Source organism: Vicia villosa, linkage group LG5 (genome assembly GCF_029867415.1).
Source record: "Vicia villosa cultivar HV-30 ecotype Madison, WI linkage group LG5, Vvil1.0, whole genome shotgun sequence".
In the NCBI taxonomy this organism is placed as follows: Eukaryota; Viridiplantae; Streptophyta; class Magnoliopsida; order Fabales; family Fabaceae; genus Vicia; species Vicia villosa.
Window position 1 is genome coordinate 83,881,631 of NC_081184.1, and position 20,485 is coordinate 83,902,115.

General features: G+C 34.7%; 2 protein-coding genes across 2 annotated transcripts; both read right to left on the reverse strand.

The window, feature by feature from the left end:
- Positions 1–4,121: 4,121 nt before the first annotated feature.
- Positions 4,122–7,593, reverse strand: LOC131606799 (protein FAR1-RELATED SEQUENCE 5-like). Its single transcript, XM_058878924.1, has 3 exons — positions 6,140–7,593; positions 4,678–5,923; positions 4,122–4,599 (listed from the first exon to the last, which is right to left on the reverse strand). Exons 2-3 carry the CDS (start codon positions 5,352–5,354, stop codon positions 4,539–4,541), a joined length of 738 nt encoding a protein of 245 aa, XP_058734907.1. The 5' UTR covers positions 5,355–5,923; positions 6,140–7,593; the 3' UTR covers positions 4,122–4,538.
- Positions 7,594–14,809: 7,216 nt separating this feature from the next.
- On the reverse strand, positions 14,810–20,415 carry LOC131601791 (serine/threonine-protein kinase Nek5-like). Its single transcript, XM_058873685.1, has 14 exons — positions 19,806–20,415; positions 19,628–19,694; positions 19,437–19,502; positions 18,840–18,886; positions 18,659–18,704; positions 18,500–18,580; positions 18,368–18,410; positions 18,224–18,273; positions 18,069–18,150; positions 17,939–17,988; positions 17,713–17,786; positions 17,586–17,637; positions 16,885–17,484; positions 14,810–16,780 (listed from the first exon to the last, which is right to left on the reverse strand). Exons 1-14 carry the CDS (start codon positions 19,901–19,903, stop codon positions 15,092–15,094), a joined length of 3,045 nt encoding a protein of 1,014 aa, XP_058729668.1. The 5' UTR covers positions 19,904–20,415; the 3' UTR covers positions 14,810–15,091.
- Positions 20,416–20,485: the final 70 nt, after the last annotated feature.

Consider the following 20,485-nt stretch of genomic DNA (forward strand, 5'->3'; position numbering starts at 1 on the left):
TTTAAGTCAAAGAGTAAATTCACAATAAAAGGTTATTCAAATTAGACTACAAATCAAAGAGTAAATTGAACTGAAAATCATGGAGAATGTATGGATGGGAAGAATAATAAACACAAATGAAGAGATATAGATATCAGAGGCACGTCCAGCTCAATGAGTTTTACCTTGATAATCATCCCACACCTGCACAAATCCAACAACAGAACATGAGATATATAAGGAAATTTCTAAATAGAATAAACTAGAATTTGGTTATTGAAATATTTCATAAGAACAAACAGCATCCATTTAAGCGGTGAGATAATCCGTTATCCACTTAAGCGAATCTTGAAGTGGTTCCAACTGTCCAACAACATATATTTGATCTTCATATTCCAGAATCGTCCATGATAGTACAGATGCAGTAAAAGCCATTGGAAAACCAAACTTCATATTATCTCCGGCATTAAACATTCATTTGGAAAGATCTATTTTTACTTGCTTTCCATCCTTCAGAGTCGAATCCCCACTCCAACTTATTTTGTTATTCTCTAACTTTCCAGCTGTATGACATGAATCAAACATATCTCGGTCAAGTCGACTGAAATGTGAAAAACATGTACAACATTAACATGCCAGAATATTCAGTTCCAAGTAATCAATTGCGGTTGCGACGCATAAATATGGCCAACAGTAACAAGGTTCATCATCATTGAATTTGACCACTGTAACATTAGTCCCTGAATATTCAGCGGCCTCTGTGTTGAAATCTGCAATTCTCTCTCGATTGCAAGTTCCCTCTTCACTTCTTCCTCTAATTCCATCCTCCGCAAAAATGATCACAAATCGAATAACAATCTGAAATACAAATAATCAACACAACAACAATTTTGTAATAGAGAATCGAACAAAAGAGGAATTCGAAAAATGTGTGAATACTTGTCTTACCGGATTCGTCGACGGGAATGATAGAACAATAGTGAAACTCCACAGTGGCTGCAGAACTCGACCACCACCAGTGTGAGTGGCAAAAGAAAATGCCCATGCCTCCGTTCCAGTCATCGTAAATTCGTGATCACCGACCATTCTCGACAAACCACCCGTCCTTCCACTTGTCAGCCATAAATAACAAGCTTTTCTATATTTCAATCACCGTCACATCATCTCAGCAGCCATATACATCAAGATAACTGGTGTCTAAATTCAGAAACAAAGCCCTGCATCAAACTAAACTCACATATATTAAGTTACCACATCAGTTTCAAAACAGTCCATAGATATCTCTAACATTGACATCATGCATACAGATAAAAAGTTTTAACATTTTTTGAAGAGAAAGTGTTCAGGATCATTAAAATATGGAAGAAAAAAAGCCAATGGGACAAACATGTATGTTACATTCTTGTGGAATTCCACTTGTTCATTCACATTCAGCTCAATTGCTTTCTCTTTTAAGATTTGTAGTCTATCTTCATTTGATTTATTTCTACAGCTGCCGACAAACTGAAGCTTAGGTTTCGGCAAGCCGGGATCTAATCTCTTAATGGCAACTGAAAAGGCCTCATGTTGGAGAGTGTGAGCCTACAATAAGTCAAATCATGTCAAGTATAAAATGGAATTTCAAGAGAGAATTGGCTCCATAGTTCTATTACGATTTCCCTGCTGAAGCAATCAAACATGTGCAGTGGCAAAATTTATATTTAGAAAATGAAGATTAAAAAACATACATATAAGATTAAAATGAATAGCATGAGATAGATCAAACAATACCACAATATGAATATTCATTGACATACCCTTGATTTGTTGCGCACATCGATTCTTGTTCCACCAATCCTATTTCAGAAAAGAGTATCACAGATTTAAGCACCATGTATCGTCATACATAAGATATGAAACACTAACAAACCATGAATACTGAACACGTCGATGTAGCGGGGAAATTCTGAGATCGAAGCCATGGAATTGACTCGACTCAATATTTCGTTTGAAATCGCCACCGCGCTTTATTGTTTCCAAAGGAAAAGGGAAAAGAACGTAAAACCCAAAGTTTGTTTTTAAAACAAAAAGAAGAGATCTTAGGTACGGGTGTTGATTATACAAGGGGAAGGTTTTAAGCACCCCTCATATCTGTGGTATTCCACAGGAACCTTTTTGAAAATCTGTGTCGTGTGTGCTAAAAAAAAGAGTTTGTTTTATTTTTAAAATAAGCTCGGCAAGACATTAAGCTTTGTGCCTACATACCTCCTCGGTGCAATGGAGAAGTCAGAGCTAATGTAGTTCCACTTAAAAGGGAAAACATTTTAAAAAACGAATAAACACTTTATAGTCGTCGGAGAGAAATACTCAGCCATTGATCTTGAGCATGAGAACAAATGAGTTCTTTGCTTCGCAAATGAAAGAAGGGCTCCAACTCGGATAGAAATCAACGAGTATGCCACTAGCTCTCTCACGCGGAAAAGATCTCATTATATCAATCAATTTCAAAATCGTGGGATATCGCCACTCGTTTCAACAATTAGTCGTGTCTAAACTTTTTGAAAAAAAGAGCCACTAAGGGCAAAAGATATTTTAAAGAAAGGTTTTAAAAGAGATTTTACAAACATAAGAAGGTTTTTGAAAAAGGGAGAATATTTTGAAAATCTAAGAAGTGGGAGGAGATGAAGAGGCTAACCTAGTGCATAAAATACAAGCAAAGGAAAAGAACGGCCTAACCGAAGAAGAAGCCAACACTTGACATTACGAGTCAAGGTAGATTTCCCATCCTTTGGACTATTAACACCAAACCACCACATTACCACTTGGGGATCCAGATGAACTTATTGTCTTTAGCACCACTTTGCATTAAGCACATTAAAATTCTGCCGAAAATCGGGCAGAGTAACGGCTGTTTTCGGGTAAAATCCTTATCTCAATGCCTTGGAATTAACCATCAAGGACTTTCAAGGAAATACCTGCATACACAAACAGACAACAATCCAATGCCAAACAGACAGAACAATCACAGAGTAATAGCAGAATAAGGGTCCAGAGGCACTAAGTCCATAAGTCCGAATCTCCAAAATGCTAGGGATAGTAACCAATAGTCCGAAAGAAAGCCTTAAACGTTTTTTAGATTTTTGTTGATTATTAGTGTTTTAGCATAAAAATAAAGTATGGTCCAAGTGGACAAAGAGAAAATAGCGGAAACATAAACATAGTGTCCAAATGGACAAAGAAAAAATAGCGGAAATATAAACGTGATGAAATGATAAAGTAAAGCATAAAGACAAATATAAAGAGCAATATAATAAATTGCGGAAATTAAAGTCAATTGTTAGATGTTAAAGATAACCATCTTGAAACTTGTCAAGTATGTTATCAAAGTTAGTAATGAAGATCGATGGTGAGTGAAGGATGTTCTCGGATTTAAATTCAATGGATCTTTATGAGAAGCTTGATAAAATCATAGCGACTACACGATAAATTTCCATAAGTCTTAAATCAACCGCATACAATTCTCTTCCATATTTGATCTTTTTTAATTCGGGACACGAAATATTGCGCTATGTTAAGAAGATCGCCAAGTGATTTATGTAGAAATCACCCTACAACGAGGCCGGTCAAAACTTTATGTGCTAATGCATGCGAGAGATGTGATATGTAGATCACTCTCCGAAAGCAATACCGCACAAAAAGAAAAATAGGGAGCGATCTAGTCTTTACCAAGAATCCATAAGAATTCTCAAGGTATTAAGACTTTCATCGATCAAAATAAAAGAAGCAAAAGATGGAACCACATTAAAAGCTCCTTTCATCCATAATTTCAATCACTTAATTTTGCGGATTTGGATTCTCATCCTATCGGCGCCCTAAGTCCATTGATATTAGAGAGAAATTAGGCCTCTAACTTGTGATTCAAAGAAAAAAAAAGAATGGAGTAGGAGAAGAGAGATATATTGAAAAATCATCACAAGCTCTCACCAAATGGATCATCAAGTATTAAAAAGAAAATTAAAACTATTTTTTAGATATTTTAATATAGAAAATAAAATAATGAAAAGAACTAATACTAATATATTTTTTTTTGTATTTTTAAAATTAGAAGAAAACTAAACAAATATTACAAAAAATAACAATTAAAATGCTAAACAAAACACCATGGAGGATACAAAATATAGGAAAAGTGCTGGCCCAAAGAAGCAGATCCACGTAGGGGTGCATGTTGAGGAGAAAATTATACCCTGTACCCCTACGTTTATCCCAATACCCCTACAAAAAAAATTAGGACAAATTTACCCCTGTATAAATAGTAAAAATTACAAAATTTTTCACTTTTTCACTCATTTTCACGGTTACACAGCGTTTGAGAAGAGGGAATCTTTTTGAGCCAAAACCGGATAACCCAGCCTCGTCAGTTCCGGTTCACATTTCATTTAAAAAGTAAGTTTTTCAAAAAAAATTCTCAGCCGGATAACCCAGCTATGTGCATGCTCAACTTCATAAAAACTCTTCTGAAATGAAGCTCTAATGTTGCCCACTTGTATCTTGATATTGTCATTCATAGCCTCCCAACATTTTCATAAATCACCTAAGCTATTCTCTAACATTTGCTTAAGTTTCCAATGCGCATACTCCACCCTTTAAATAAAACAAAACAACTAATTATCTGTAATATTAATATAAAGAAACAATGTCGATAAAATCACATAAACATACCTATTTGTTGTGGTGTTGCCCAAATGTAACACTTGATTGATCCATGCTTCGACAAATCGATGTCTGTGCGGTGTCAGCCATGTGTCATTCACATAATCAATAAAACCTTTGGAGTCAACACATGCATCCTCAAGTTGTTTCAACCGTTGATGGTACTCCATCTCATCACTAGCCTTTATCAGTTCAAACCACATTTTCTCCACTGTTTCTCGCATATCATCCCCAACATGTTCCTTACACTTTGATTTCACGTTTTTGTTCATGTGAAATCGGCAAAGCAAATTAGCTGTCTTTGGAAATATTGTTTCAATGGCTTTCATTAAAGCAAGATCTCTATCAGTCAAGATTACTTGAGGACAATTATCCTGCTTGATAAACAACTGTTTCAACTTATCCAATACCCAACAAAAAGTTTCTGTCTGCTCAGATTCCATATAGGCAAATGCAACAGCAAATGTTAATTTAGTTGATGTCATACCAACTATTTCAAACAACGGTTGCCTGTACTTGTTTGTCTTGTATGTGCAGTCCATAATCAATATAATAGGAAACATATTCAACAACTTCACTGATTCTGGATGTGCCCAGAAAATATCTCTCACAACTTCTGACTCATCCTTTTTCCTAGTCCAGTAAACATAACCTGATTCATCAACCAACTTGAGCAATTGTTGCATTTCTGTTCTAGGACCCCTTATGTCTTTTTGTATCTTACTCTTATGTTTGTATATTTCCGTGATCCGAGTGACATTCTCCGGGTCACGCTCTTGCAATGACAATAATATGTGTCTTGGTGGAACATGACGTTTTGTCAAATCAACAATATGTTGTTTATCATCTGTATTTAGTCGACTTACGAAAGCATGACCTTCAAATCTATCAGGTAAGCCGTGGTTGTGTACTCCACATTTTACATCGATCTTCCATCCAGAACCATCTTTCGACGGTGTTGACCTAATTTTGAAAGGACAACCACATCTCTTACTAGCACTTTGGGTTTCGCTATCTGTTTTTTTGTATTTTCCACCTCTATCACAACCAAATACTAATTTATCACTTCTTCCTCTCTTGCCTGTTTTGATATCTGAACGAGCTATTATAACTGTCACTTTATTCCTTATTCCAACCTCCTTAATCCAACTTATCGCCTCTTCTCTTGTAGCAAATTTTTGACCAGTTACAAAAACATCAGTTGTATCCACACATGTTTGAGTTACATCGCATTTCTTCAAAGGAGGATCCACACCTAAATATATAAAATTAATTTAGTTTAATATATAATTAAAAAAAATTTAAAAAAAAACGAAAAAAAAAAAGGAACCGGAATACCCACAAAGGGGATATCCGGTTGAGACACACAACAAACCGGAACACCCACCCCTGGGATATCCGGTTGCGCAAAATTGAAAAAAACGAACCGGAACACCCACCCCTGGGTTGTCCGGTTTTGGATTTTACTAACCGGAAATCTGTATTTTGGGATATCCGGTTTAGGCAACGTCACAGTCTCCAACCCTCTTTCGTCCGTACAAACAGTAAAAATGAAAAAATAAAAAAAAATAAAAAAAAAAGTTAAAAGTAAAAAAAAGGATAAAATTGGAATTTTTTTAAAATTGTAGGGGTATTGGGATAAACGTTGGGGTACGGGGTATAATTTTCTGTTGAGGAACTCGGATTTGGGCTTGCAATTGTCTGAGCCCAACACCATGTAACCCTAATTGACTCGAGAGAGTCCGCCTCCCTCCAACCAAATTCGGTCCAGCCTCTTATTTCTCTTTTCTTTCAATTGCAAGCTCTGTTTAGTTTTTTTTCTTCTTTCACGCAAACAAAAAATGGCCATGGCTAATTCCTCTCTTCTCCTTTTCTTCAGTTCTACAAACACACAAAACAAACAAACAATAAACAAAAATCATTAGTTTCGATTCTGAATCGTTGAAAGCTAGTGTATCAGTGTCAGTTTTGGGAAGCATGGATCCATTGTTGTGTTGAAGCGTTTGGATCAGATGTGCGTTGATGATGATGAAGTTCGAAGTTGAAGCTTCGTTGAGTCGGAATCGTATGCGATGATGATGATGCAATGCGAGCTGCAGATTAGTTCGGAAGGTGACGTGTTGCTGATGGAATCGGTTGCGATGCGAGTTTGATTGCGAAGCTTGTGAAGCGTTGAGTTCTGAATCGGTTAATGTTGAAAATCGTTGAGTGTGTATCACTCTGACTCGGTTCGTTTGAAAGTGCAGCGATATTGGTGATGATGCGTGAAGGTGTGTTGAGGAAGGACGATGATTCACGGTTATGATTTGGTAAAACTGAATCGAGGATGCGAAGTTTGTTGAAGTTTTTGTTCAGGTTTTTGAAAAGTAAGAAATGGTTTGAATTTGAGGATGAATGTATGAATCTGTATAGGAAATGGTTTGTGTGTAGTATGGAGATGGATTGATGAATGGAGATGATTGATGTCAGTTTGAAGAAGGAATTTGCGGATTGAATTTGGTAAGGTTATATGGAGATGATGATGGTGATGAAAGATGAGGCTGCAGATGGTTGAACTTGAAGGTTTAGACGCAATATGAATGTGCAGAATTTTGGAGGAGAGTTTGAATTTTAATTTGGCAGAGTAACTCTGCATTTTTCTCCACCTCTTTTTCTGTGTGTATGCCTCTGTATTTATAGGAGAGATTGAGTGAGGGTAGAATAGATATTTGAGTGAGGATTAAGGGAAACTCGTGGGAAGCAAACGTGAAGAATGATGAGCTGGTAATATGGTGATGAAAGCGTGAGAGGCAGTGAGGATATTGTGAAGGGTGGTAAAATCGTGACCCAAACTTTACGTTTTGTCCAATTGGTTTTTTTGCTGGAAACTTGAAAAGTGTATGATTTGCTTCTTGGCTGGTCCCACTCTCAATTTGGCTTTACCGAAGAAGATATGGCTCAAATGGGCTTGAATTAACAAATATGCACATGGGCCTTCAAATGAATCATCCTTTGTCTTGGACCTTTATTATTTGCACCTAAACAAAATAAAAATGGCAAAATAACATGATAATAAAAGAAAATTGATTTTAAATTTTAATAGAAATTCAATTAAATTGACATAATATTAAAAATTATAAAACCATACAAGATTAGTAGAAATGCTTGAAAATACTATTAAATGGTAAACAAATCAAAATGCGCAAAGATGTATATATGCATATATATATTTTTTGAATTTTTCATATGAAATGGGAATGCACACATCAATTGCGGGTCAAAAATTGGGGTATGACAGTCGATACTGGTAAGATTCAGACACATCGAAATACTAACAGAGACGGAGTAGAATAAAGGCCTCGAAATACTGTTCTGCAGTCATATACCTTGTAGTCATCCATTTTCTTTATTGCCCTGTGTGCCAAATATCAGCAACCAACCAAATATTCATTACATCCAAACATTCAAATATTCATTACAAATTACACAAAAGAAGCTTCGCTTACCAATGCCTCAGAACTACACAAAATTGACCTTGCCTTGCCTTTTGCCACCAATGCTCATTATCACATGAAAAGAGAAAGTGAAGTAATGTTAGAACAAACATGAATATGAATAAGAAGTCTCAAGAAGATTCATAATTCATCTTTAGGGTTTATGTGAAGGAATCAAAAAATTTAAGGGGAATGATTCAAATCATGTTTGCGAGTTAAAGGCCTCATACAGTTTCACAGAACAATCATGGGCCTAATCTTTACTACAAATCACAAATAAACTTTGGTTCACAGTAAAGAGAAAAAGAATAAGTTAACAGTTGAGTCACATTTTTTCACTGCAGTAAATCAACAATAACATTACAGTTACGGTTCAGTACCAGGGGATTACGATTCACAGAAGATCAGGATGAAACATTAGTAAAGCCCAATACAGAATTTCCTCAGGCCTGTTAACAGTAACAGAAAACCCTAAATTTGTCCATATAAAAAGATTCAACGCACAGTTCCCAAAGAGGAGACTATTGTTCACCATCTGTAAAACCCAGCCGCAGAATACAAAACTAAAACCCTAAAATTCCATCATCATCATCCTCATCTATACAAATTTTCCAAAAACAATGAGAAGAAAGAAAAAGAACGCAGTTCATATCCAGTAAACGTGATACAACACTAACGTTCATGAAACCCTATTTCATCACCATCTTCCTCATTTTTTACACAAACCCTTCAGAAAATATTGAGAGAAGAAGAGAGATTATAGAACTCAAAATACGAAAAACAAAGAAAGATCTCACCAATTTGCTGTGACTTTCAGCGTCACCAACATCATCATTAATTTTCACGACCGTAACCCTCAGCAACAACCATTAACGGCTCAGAATCAACATCCCGATATAATCAGCAAACGTGTAGAAGGAGAAGAAATAAGAAGATTTAGGGTTAGGGATTTGAAAAAAATATGAGAACTTAGAGAAAGAGATATCGTCAAAAGCAAGAGAGAGAAAAAGAGAGAAAAAATGAAGTGGAATATGTGAAAGAGAGAGAAAGATAACAAAATTTAGTATATTGGAAAGCATAGCAAATAAGTTGTCAACGTGGAACAACATAGAAGCAGGGGGCAAATCGGTATTTTTCAAAGTAGTTAACTTTATTATATTGTAGATATTCAAAACTAACTAACTAACAAACTTACAAAAGTGAATACATGGGGATATATCATATACCCGGGCGGATATATCAGTTTTAATTAGATGGTTGGAGTTTGATCCAACCATAAGCTACATCAAATGAATGAAATATCAATGTGTGGACTACTTGATCAAAGGGAGTAAAACATCTATCTATCTTGTGTCATTTGCTTATCTAAAAATCCAATTTTGTAATATAAATCATACACACTGAAACTAAACATCATTTCATTAGAGGTTATATTTATAAAGGTATTTTAGATAGTAAATTCATTGATATTGATCACAATGAACTAACATATTTACAAAATTATTATCCGAAGATAAATCCAGTTTTATTTTAAAAAATAAGTATCCACTTATAAAAGAATTATTAGTTAATTTTAAGTGACTCTTAAAAGAAAAACAGTTTTAAATTATTTTTGACATAATCATTAGTGGAGTTCTTTAGTTGATCCTTTGTGATGTCTTATCTCTTAAAAAGTAAAGATTTATGGGGACAACTTTTTTAAGTTGATCCTTTAGTAGATAAGAATTCACTCAGATTTATTCATTAAAATACTTATGTTTCTCATCATAAAAAAAGTGGGAGTTGTTGGACCAAATATAGTTTGAACAATGACTTCTAATCTTTTTTAAATGGTAATAAGATGTAAGAGATCAATTTTATCTTTAATGTTTGTTGAAAGCTATTGAAAAGATTGAGCAATTTGTACACTGGAAAGAACATACAAATCTACTTATGTTAAGTGCTTATTTGAACTCAAGATAAATATGGTAAAGATGTCATCTAGCACCTTGATCATGTGTTTACTCTTATTCTTTCTTTCAATGATTAGTCCTTCACATAATCATTATTTCAAAAAACAATCTATGTTTTATATTTCACAAAATCAATAGAAAAATAACATCTATATGGTGAGCATTCATATGAAGTTTACAAAATCAATATAGCAGCTTCTCTAGAATTATACTGAAACATGCAAGAAAGTTGCATTGTCCCATTTTGAACAAACACATGCAACACTTTCAACCCTCTAAATGTTACATGTTATCACTATTGCTATCTCTATTACACACACTTTCATGACTCAAAAAAAATTGAAACTCTACAATACATCTAACACATGGAAATGAAATCCATGACAGAATATGAAAGAAGCAAAATTTACAATTCCTAGAAGAAGAAAAATGAAACCTAAGATTCAAGAAAATACTCAACAACAAGTGGAACAGCCACAGCAGTTACCAGAAGAAAGATCAACATTCCGAACAACGCGATTCTGACCTTAGTCACCAAATCGCTGTAAACATCGCACGACGCGTGAATCGAGTTAACCACCGTGTTCGAACCAGAAGCACACATTTCAACTTTCAGTTCTCCGCAATGACCTTCAAGCTTGTCTTTCACAACCGGCCATATTGGTTGCTCGTATCGCGCATTAGCACTGAAAAACAAATCCAGATACACAAATCCGCAAGATATACCGTTGCTGCGATCATCATTCGCGATGTTCCATTCATCGATCATGATAGACAGGTTACTGAACTTTGCTTCTTGAGTTGAACCTAAGGCGGGTTCGTGGTAAAAAGAACGCGGAAGAGAGAAAACCGAGAGCTTTTCTTGATGATGAAAGAGCGAGAGATCAAGAGAGTCGTAGCGAATAATGCTTCCAATGGTGTTGGAGTCTTCGGCAAGAAACTTGAAACCCAAGTTAGCTGTGAAGGTTTTTTCATTGGTGACATTGAGGACAGTTGAAGCTGTTGAATGGAGTGTGAAAGAAGGAGTTAGAGGAATGGAGAATAACGCAATCGAACATGCGAGGATCAAGATCATCCATTCGCCAAGAATCGCGAAGAATGCAGTTGCTGTTTCGTAGGCTTGATTTAGAGATGAATCGTGAAGATGAATGGTGTAAAGAGAGGCTTCTTTGTTGTTTTTCATGGTGGAAATTTTTTGGTTTGAATGTAGTAAGAGAATGTAACAGAATTGAAAGAAGTTGTTTTGAGATTATACAACTCACTCAAGATGAAGATGATGTGAATTGTTTTTATAAGAAGAGGAGTGTTATGTTTATGACAGTTGCTTGGACTATGGCAGTTAGAAACTACTTAACTAACTTTCTGTTAGGTATTCTGTTAAAATGAAAAAATGAATTTTTAGTTATAACTGTGACCAAAGTGTGTAGTAGCTTTGATGCTTCTTTGAAGGAAAAATTTGCATGTGTGAAAACTTGGTGGAAGAGTGGAAACTATTGACTTTTAAGGCCATGACATGCGGCCAATATGTCAAGGACAAAAGTTATGTTAATTTCTATAACTAAAAGTAGGGTCCTTTCCATTTGATTTGAAAACTCTATTCAGAATATAATAAACAGACAATAAAATATTCTCTGGTGAATGAAATGCAGCACCAAAATTCAACACAAGAGCAATGACTAATTCATTAAGAGTTTTATTCTTTCTTTCCATTTTATCATTCATTCTATGAGAATATATTTCTGTAATTTCATGTATAATTTTATGTTTATAAAATTCATTAAATAAACTAGAATTATATTGTTCCTCTATTACTACAAAACATCTTAATTTTCGTACTAAATTAATTTTTAATTTTATTCACAAAATTCTTAAGTATTTCAAGTGTTTCACTTTTATTCTTCATTAGATATGCAATTGTATAATCTGAGCAAACCTCAATAAAAATGATGAAATAATATTTATTATTTTTTATTAAAGTTCTATCAAGCTCACATATGTCATAATGTATTAAATCTAAAGGTTTGAATTCTTTTAATATTGATTTTTGTTAAGTCTTAGTTATCTTATTTTATCTGCAAAATCACATTTTTCTAAATCAATACATTTAACATTGGATTAAAGCTAATTACTTAAATTAAAAATAATGTGCTTATTAACATGAAATAGTCTAGCATATCAAATATTAAAATCAAACAAAGTAAATAGAATATCTACATTTTATTCACTTTAACATTCAACTTAAACATGTCATCAGTGATGTATCTTTTTTCAACAAAAATATCATTTATAGTGATAGTGTACAAATCTTCCTCAAAAGTCTAACTAGACCATATTTTATTCAGAAGAAACCCAAGAACATGATTATTTCTAATCTCATGAGTATGCATGACATCCTTAAAGATTAGAGTCTTTCCATTGATGAACTTCAACTATATGTCTCCAATACCTACAACATTAATAGTGGGAGCACTTCCTAATAACAGTTTTTTATGTTCAGCATTTATGTATGTTTTGAACATTGCATGTTCATAATAGACATGACGAGAGGAGTATGTATTTATCTCTCAATCATCAGATCTGCCAACCATGTTGATTTAAGTGGTCATAGCAATAAATTACTCTTCAGTCAAATTAACACGTGCATTACATTTTTTAGCCATATGACATGATTTTCCACAATTGAAGCAAGAGAAAATACCAATGTCATTTCTTTTAGGTGGTGATTGTTTTCTAGCAATTTGAACAATTAGGACCCTTGAACGATTCTCATTCTTAGTTCAATTTACAACACAGTAGTTCTAATTCTTTAATGGTTTTTCAAATGACTTCAGAACCACACTTAATTTCTTTTTATTGTTTAAAACAGCCCAGACTTCATCTTTCTAATCTTGTCTCTAAGTTTATTTTTCTATTCGGAGGCGAGTAATTAAACTCTCGATTGAAAAAAAAATTGTTTTGAGGCGAGCAATTTTTTGAATACTTTCCAACCATGGAGGCAGTTTGTCAATAACAACAGTAGTTTAAATTTTTCATCTAAAGGCATACCTTCAGTGATGATCTCGTAAGCAATCTTTTGAAATCAGTGACATTGATCCTCCACGGATCTTTCCTCTACCATTTGATACTTCAAGTAGTGACTAACAACATACTTCTTTGTTCCAACATCTTCGATGTCATACTTCTTTTTTAAAGCTTCTCAAATTTGTTTTGAAGTATCGTAGTTAATATAATAATTATACAGATCATCTATGTGTCCATTTAGAATATAATTTTTGAAGGGATAGTCATGCTCTTTCCGTAAGGAGATTTCTTTTCTTAATTGTAAATCATTTTCTTTAATCTATGCAACAGATTCAGATTCATTAAAGTTAATTGCTCCGTCTGAATTCACATATTTCTTACTATTAGTTTGTTCGTTTGATTCAAAAGAAACAACAACAATATCATTGATAAAAACATTGACAACCCTTTTTAAGGTTAACAACAATCATTTTGCCAAACGTTTGAAATGACTTTCATCATACTTGAACGGTTTGTCAGAGACAAGAGCAGAAATATCAATTTCTTTAGTAGTCATGACCATGCCAGTTCAAAATGTTTTAAAATTGTTGTTTTAAAATTTTGAAAATATGCCAAAGAAGAAATTATCAAGTCGACACGCGAACTAAGTCGCTCCATTTAAAAAGTTTTGCAGCACTGTCCAAAAACTGTACAGGGCATATAACAAATCACAACGCCTCCAAGATAGCGCTTAATTGTACGCTTACTACGACAATATAGGTAATCAATATGGTACGAATACCAATAATAATAATGGGCCCGTTTGTTTTGGCTTTTTTTAAAAATGATTTTTATAGTGTTATCAAATTTTGTGAAAAATTTTTTACAAAGAAACTTTTTATAAAAGCTTCAAATGAAAATTTTGTTTGAATAGTTATTCTTAAAATGTGATTTTAGGTATTTCATCTATTTATGGGGAAAAAATTTTGGATATCAAAATTTTAAAAAATCACTTAATTTTGAAGCTATTTCAAATAGATTTTCATAAAAATCATTTTTAAAAAACGACTTTTTGAAAAAATTATGATTTTGACAAAATTTTGGTCTTCAATTATGTATGTTTATGTTATAAGATGTCAACATTAGTGTTTCATTTTAGAAAAAACGAATATAAAAAAACTTCTAATATTTTAAAAAACAGTTTTAGAAAATCTATTTTCAAAAATACAAAGAAAAAATCTATTTTTTTAAAGCTGAAACAAACTGAACCATATCTAGCATGAATGTGAGTCATATATGACGCAAATAGACACTCGAAAATAGAATAGAAAATAAATTATACGTGAAGTGTAGAGACCAGAGAGGAGAAAGATGTCGATTAAGGCTCCTTGGGGGTCCACCCCAACTCTTACTCATGCTTATTTCTTACCAAAAGTTAACTATTCCTTCCATTTTTCAACTATACCTTCCAACCATTTTAATGTATACACGCTATACGATTAAAATTGATATTCACTAAAACACACAAATAACTTCCTAATATTAAGAATACTAACTTGATCCTTAGGAATTTAAAATATTGATCAAAATAGTTTCTGATATGTCACTACAAACTATCCCCAAAAGTAATAATATGACCAGCATTTGAGATTTTTTAAGGACCAAATAAATACTTAAATGATTTTTCAGAAAATATATAAGTTTCTGTATATTTTCATGAGGACTAGTTTAGATGTTTCCTCTAAATATTCAACTATTCAAAGGCACATAATGTCCATACAATTAATCATAAAGTTGATATTATTAATTCGTATGATCACTATTTACAGCATCATAAAAGTACTGAAAGAATTACAATATTCAAGAACCAGCAACAAAACCAAAATAACATTTTTCTCTTCAAAATTCAAGTGGTGCTTGAATAGCTATGAAAACTATAAAACCAAATTTTAAGCATTCAATTACAAAACAAACTCATCAGGTAAGAATTAAGATACCTCATGACGAACGTCTTCCGTTTTCGTCCGACATCATTCCCTTAAGACTCCTGGCTAACCATATCGCTGTCTCCCTTGGCGAGACCTTGTCTTTGCCGAATGGCTTTAGAACAACTTGAAGTTCCTCCAATCTGTTCTGCTGCAACAAGTCTGCAGACAATTCCAAGAGCTCTTCGAGTGCTTCTGCTCTCTGCTGAAAAGATTTCACGTCAAGTATTTCCTTCGCTAGTGGTTTGCCTTCTGGTTTGTCTTCGGTGGTTGTAGGAGTGTTGCATTTACTATGCTCAGCTGAATCGGATTCTGAAACTAAAGAAACAGTATTGTTCACTTCTTGTTCCTTGAGGCTAGGTTGATCGGAGACACTCGATTTCAAGCTCTCGGCGTCGGAGAAACTTGTGCTTGCATTTCTCATTTCAAACTGATCGGAAATGTTTGATTTCAAGGTAGCAGATTCAGAGGAAGTTGAAGATTTAAGAGTCATGGGAGAGGTTACGTTTCTCATTTCTATGTCATCTCTCATAGCATTGATGAACTTGCCAACGTCGACATTCTGAACTCCCATTTCCACTGATTCTTTTACCGGTTGATCACTCCCAACACGGTAACTACTATGGCGAATAACATGGATGATATCGTCAAACGCTGCAGGAAGATGACTAGTATCTGGCCTTTCTTGGGCTGGATTCTGGATGACAGTTCCTTTTTCTTGCAAAATTTTTTGGCTTGATATTTTAGAAGCCGTAATTACAGGAGCTGTTTCAGTGACCAATGACAATCGATCCTTCACAGTGAATTTATCATCGCCAGTGACAGTTTCAGGTCTATTATTGAGATTGTTTACCGAACCAAATTCTTCACAAACAGATTTTTCTCCAGAGATAAAGGGTGTATTTTTGAGAGAATTGGTTAAAGCCATTTCCTTAGAAATATCTCGAAGTTCTTCGATTTCTTCTGCCGCTTCAGTAGATGTGTCAACAGATCTATTACCACACACGGAAGCAGTAGATACAGCTGTCTGATTTTTCAGAAGACTATCTTCCGAAGCAAACATTTTCTTAGAATTTTCAACAGGGAGATCATCAAGAGTTAAATTGGATCTCATTTTTTCATTACTACTAATAGTATTCTGAAAATTCAGGGTGGCTTCATTGGAATCCTCGGACATTTCTTCAGCCATCTTACAATGCGAACACGTTGTCGACTGGCTGCTGTCTGGACGTGATTCAATGTTTGTTGCATTGTTATGATCGGGAAGTATATGTTCTCGCATGTCAATAAAAGTTGTTGCATCGTCAGCAAGTTCACACCCTTGAATTGAAACCGATGACGAGGCAGAATTACTACTGTCTGCTTGCAATCCTTTAGAACTTCTTTCAAAAGCCTTCTGAGGTTCTCTAGTAATCTGTCTAGAAATCCGTGGAACACCGTTGAACATATGGCATTGGCTCATCTCGGATTCCTGGCCTGAATTACTTGGACCTGGCTTCCCGCTATCGTTCACTGCATTTGGATTATCAACCCCTGCCAGCCTCATTCGTCCCGCAAAAGAAGGTCGTCGAAGTAAGCTTGGGGGAGTTCTTTGCCTTGGCCTCGGAGGAACTCCATCTCCTTCAACTTGTTTTATAAAACCAGATAGTGGAGTCGTATCAAGTTTCGGTTTAACTTTCGGTGACGGCTCTGTCATTAGTAACTACCAATACATAGAAATAAATTTTAATGTTAAGTGGAAACCTTAAAAAATAACTAACTGTGACAACGCATACCAATTAAAACCGATTTCAAAAGATAATGTACCTGGAGCTTTGAATGATACGATCCTTGTATTCGTTTTGCGGAATCAGGGGTTGCCTTTACAAGTGGAACACCCGGTGACTCTACATTAGCCTTCAAACCAGGAGAAATGATAGTAGGTTTAGGCAATTTAGACAATACTTCTGTATTTACTTTCTGCGTCGATACTCCAACGGCCTTTATACGACTTCCCCTCATCGGAGAAGTTGCGTCCCTACCTCTCCCTTCCTTCAATGCCATCATTATATTTCTGATTGTTTTTGGCTGTTTAGATTCAACATTAGAACACTGTTCGCTGTGAGATGATTTTATCGCCTCTTGCTCTGAGCCATCATCATTGATTAATGCAACATCTATCTCAGTGGCTTTGCTATCACTCGTTGGCGTTGTCGCCATTGTCGTTGCCATGTTTCTCTCAATTGACATTAAACTATCTTTGTCACTACTTGAACTGGTACTGTTCTGACTTTCGGCCATATGTTTTTTGGTATCATTGACGGAAGAAATTGGTTTTTCAGGAGAAAAGGCTGTTAGAGGAGCGAAAGACGGACGATATTGATCAACATAAGGTTGCAAATAAGGATGCTTCAACACCTCAGATGCCTGTTGTGAGAAAATATAGTGAGCTAGTTTAGAGGAAAAAACAAGGATGGTAAATCATTTTCAAATTTGAAAAGGAAATGTTGTTCTCGAGTGATGCTTACCGTTGGTCGATGCTCGGGGCTTTTTCTCAACATGCCTTTTATTAGTATTTTCCTGTAGGTAGAGTATTCAACAATAAGAAAATAATGAAAAAGTATTGATCATAGCAGAAAGTAGATAAATACTTACAATGAAGGGGAATAACACGGAGGCAACGGACCAATAGAGGAACGGTTTATCTTGCTTATTAATCCTGCCATATCCTGAACCATAATTTACGACGCATTGTTAAACACGCATAAGAAATAATATATTGTGAGATATCTTAACGTACATAAAAATCTATGAAACAGTGTAGAAAATCACATGACTTGCATACATCCCCGATAAAGTAAAAATGTCGTAAGAAACTTACAAAAGCTTTAAAGGCAGGGCGATGAGCAGCCATCTCATACACACAGCAGCCTGAACAACAAAATTTCATTTCAGATGCGCCAAAAACCAAATCTGCAAGATTATCAGATGCTTGCTTATAGAATCCATACCTAATGACCAAATATCAGATTTGAATCCGTACGGAATATCTGCGAGAAGTTCTGGACACATGTAATTTGGAGTTCCTACCACCTGCATCGCTTGAGGTTATGGAAATAGTTTGATTTTAAAGAAGAAAGAAACAAGTTCCGTATTTCATACATACCGAAGAAGCCAAATCATCTGCTTTTAGTGTCTTAGCAAGCCCGAAATCTCCTACATGCCAGAAAAACACAGACAAACTTAGGATGAAAAGTTGAAAACTTAAGTATCTAAGTCCGACATTATAAAAATTGGAAGATGAACTAACCGAGGCGGATATCATGATCCTTGGTGAGAAAGATGTTGGAACACTGTCAGCGGAGTCAACAAATCAGACCAAATATATTTCGAATCGATTACAAGAAATGCAGGCGATATATTTTGCTTCATGTAAGTATACCTTTAGGTCGCGATGCAAAACATAATTTGAATGAAGGTATTCCACTGCCAAAAGTAATTGAGTGAACCATTTGCAGAGTTTCTGAACAATTTCAACAACTTGCATCATGAGATTACATACATTAAAACATTAACTCGAGATTTTGGAAAACAAGAATACCTCCTCGGGAAAGTAAGCGCCGTTCAATTTTTTCATTAGTTCAGCCCTGTTACAAATTTGACGAGAAAACAAGTAAATTTAATAGTTTGAGGAAAACAAGTATAACAAAGTTTGAGAAATTTGGCATACACAATTTATGAACTTTTTACATTAAACTGCAAATTCATAGGTTTAGACTTACATGTCTCCACCTTCACAGTATCCAGTGACAATGCAGACATAGCAACCCTACAATACAAGTAGAATTTACTTAGCTGATAAGAAAACACTCTACGATAGCACAATTTCTGCGATGACATCAAGGTTTCTATTAGATTCTAGGTTAGGCCTAATTCATCCTACAATGTGGGACTCTTTAACACGCCTCACGTCCAGAACTAGACATCTGAAACTTGGATATAAATGATAGGTGGCTGGATAATGAATCTTGGATAGGCTCTGATATTATATTAAAATTTGGGTTAGGACTAACTCATCCTACAAAACCGGCTTGTAAGGTGAGAATTGCCCCCATTATAAACACATATTGAGACCATATCCTTTTCAACGCGGGACTCTTCAACCATTTTTAATGTCTCCTCCACCTCAATTGAGGCTGCATTTAACAGCGATTCTTCACAATATCAAGGATTGTGCAAACCCGATTCAAAACCATGATCATAGTCCACTCCTTATCAGTTTAGATCACATAAAATGAAATTGTTTACCTATCAACAAATAGTTGAAAGAATAATAAGAATATGATAGTCAAATCATACAAAATATTAGGGTCACTCACCTTCTCAACCCAAGCCTCCTTGAATTCGACAATGTAAGGGTGCTTGATTCTCGCAATAAGAGCCATCTAGAATTCCCAACAATCAACAACAGTTAAATCTCATCCAAAACAAACAAAAGCAGATTCCAAATATATGAATCAAATCAACAAAAAGTGATTCACCAAAAAAAGGAAAAAAAGGAAAAAGTCACCTCTTGATGAGCAGATCTTCTACATCTTTCAGTCTGCCTAGCAAGCCTGATTTTCTTCAACACATATCTACAAACAACCCATGAAAGAAAAAAACCTTAAATCATCAAATTCCACATAAACACAATAACATAAACCCATCAATGAAATTTCAACCCAAAACATGTTGATGACTATTACTTCTTTTTCTCAGCCTTGTGATTAACAAGAATAGCAGCACCAAAAGCTCCACGGCCGATCTGTTCCATGATCTCATACTGATCCATCTTAGATTCCATTCTTCTAATCTCCAAACAAACAAAACCCAACTTTAGCAACCAATCTCACACCATTTCCCACTTCTCAAATTCCTAACTTTCCACATCAAATTGCTGAAACAAGCTTCTTCTACATTGCTTCTATGAGAATTTCTCTAACTCTGATTATATGGTTTCATTCAACAATGAGCAACAATAACAGCAACCCTTGATGATTTCTGTGAAGAATCCCAATAAAGAAGATTGAAAGTTTCAATCTTTATTGCAAATGAATGCTGAGAACAAAGCAAGACACAACACAAAAACATACACACTTTCTCTCTCTTGAATTAAATGAGGAGTTTTTAGAGAGAGAAGAAGAAGAAGAGGAAGAGGAGGGCTTATGGGTGTGCTTGGTTTTTCGCCGACAGTCACAGCTGGTCTACCAGGTTCAAGGTTTTCAATTTTCTTTGTTGTTTTTTTTTTTTGTTTTCTTGTTTTATTTTAAATTAAAAAATTACTATTTTTAATTTCCAATTTGAACCTTGTTGTATTGTACATGTTCTTGTTTTTCCTTTCATAAATTCAATGTTGGTTTTGATGGTGAAAATGAAGTATGAAGAA

Excerpts from the sequence above, each read along its gene's own strand:
- LOC131601791 (XM_058873685.1), bottom strand. The coding sequence starts at position 19,903 with ATGGAATCTAAGATGGATCAGTATGAGATCATGGAACAGATCGGCCGT. Across the intron at positions 19,695-19,805 it reads CACAAGGCTGAGAAAAAGAA|ATATGTGTTGAAGAAAATCA; the intron begins GTAATAGTCATC and ends GGTTGTTTGTAG. Across the intron at positions 18,581-18,658 it reads GCGCTTACTTTCCCGAGGAG|AAACTCTGCAAATGGTTCAC; the intron begins GTATTCTTGTTT and ends GAAATTGTTCAG.
- LOC131606799 (XM_058878924.1), bottom strand. The coding sequence starts at position 5,354 with ATGCAACAATTGCTCAAGTTGGTTGATGAATCAGGTTATGTTTACTGG. Across the intron at positions 4,600-4,677 it reads GGCAACACCACAACAAATAG|GGTGGAGTATGCGCATTGGA; the intron begins GTATGTTTATGT and ends TTTTATTTAAAG.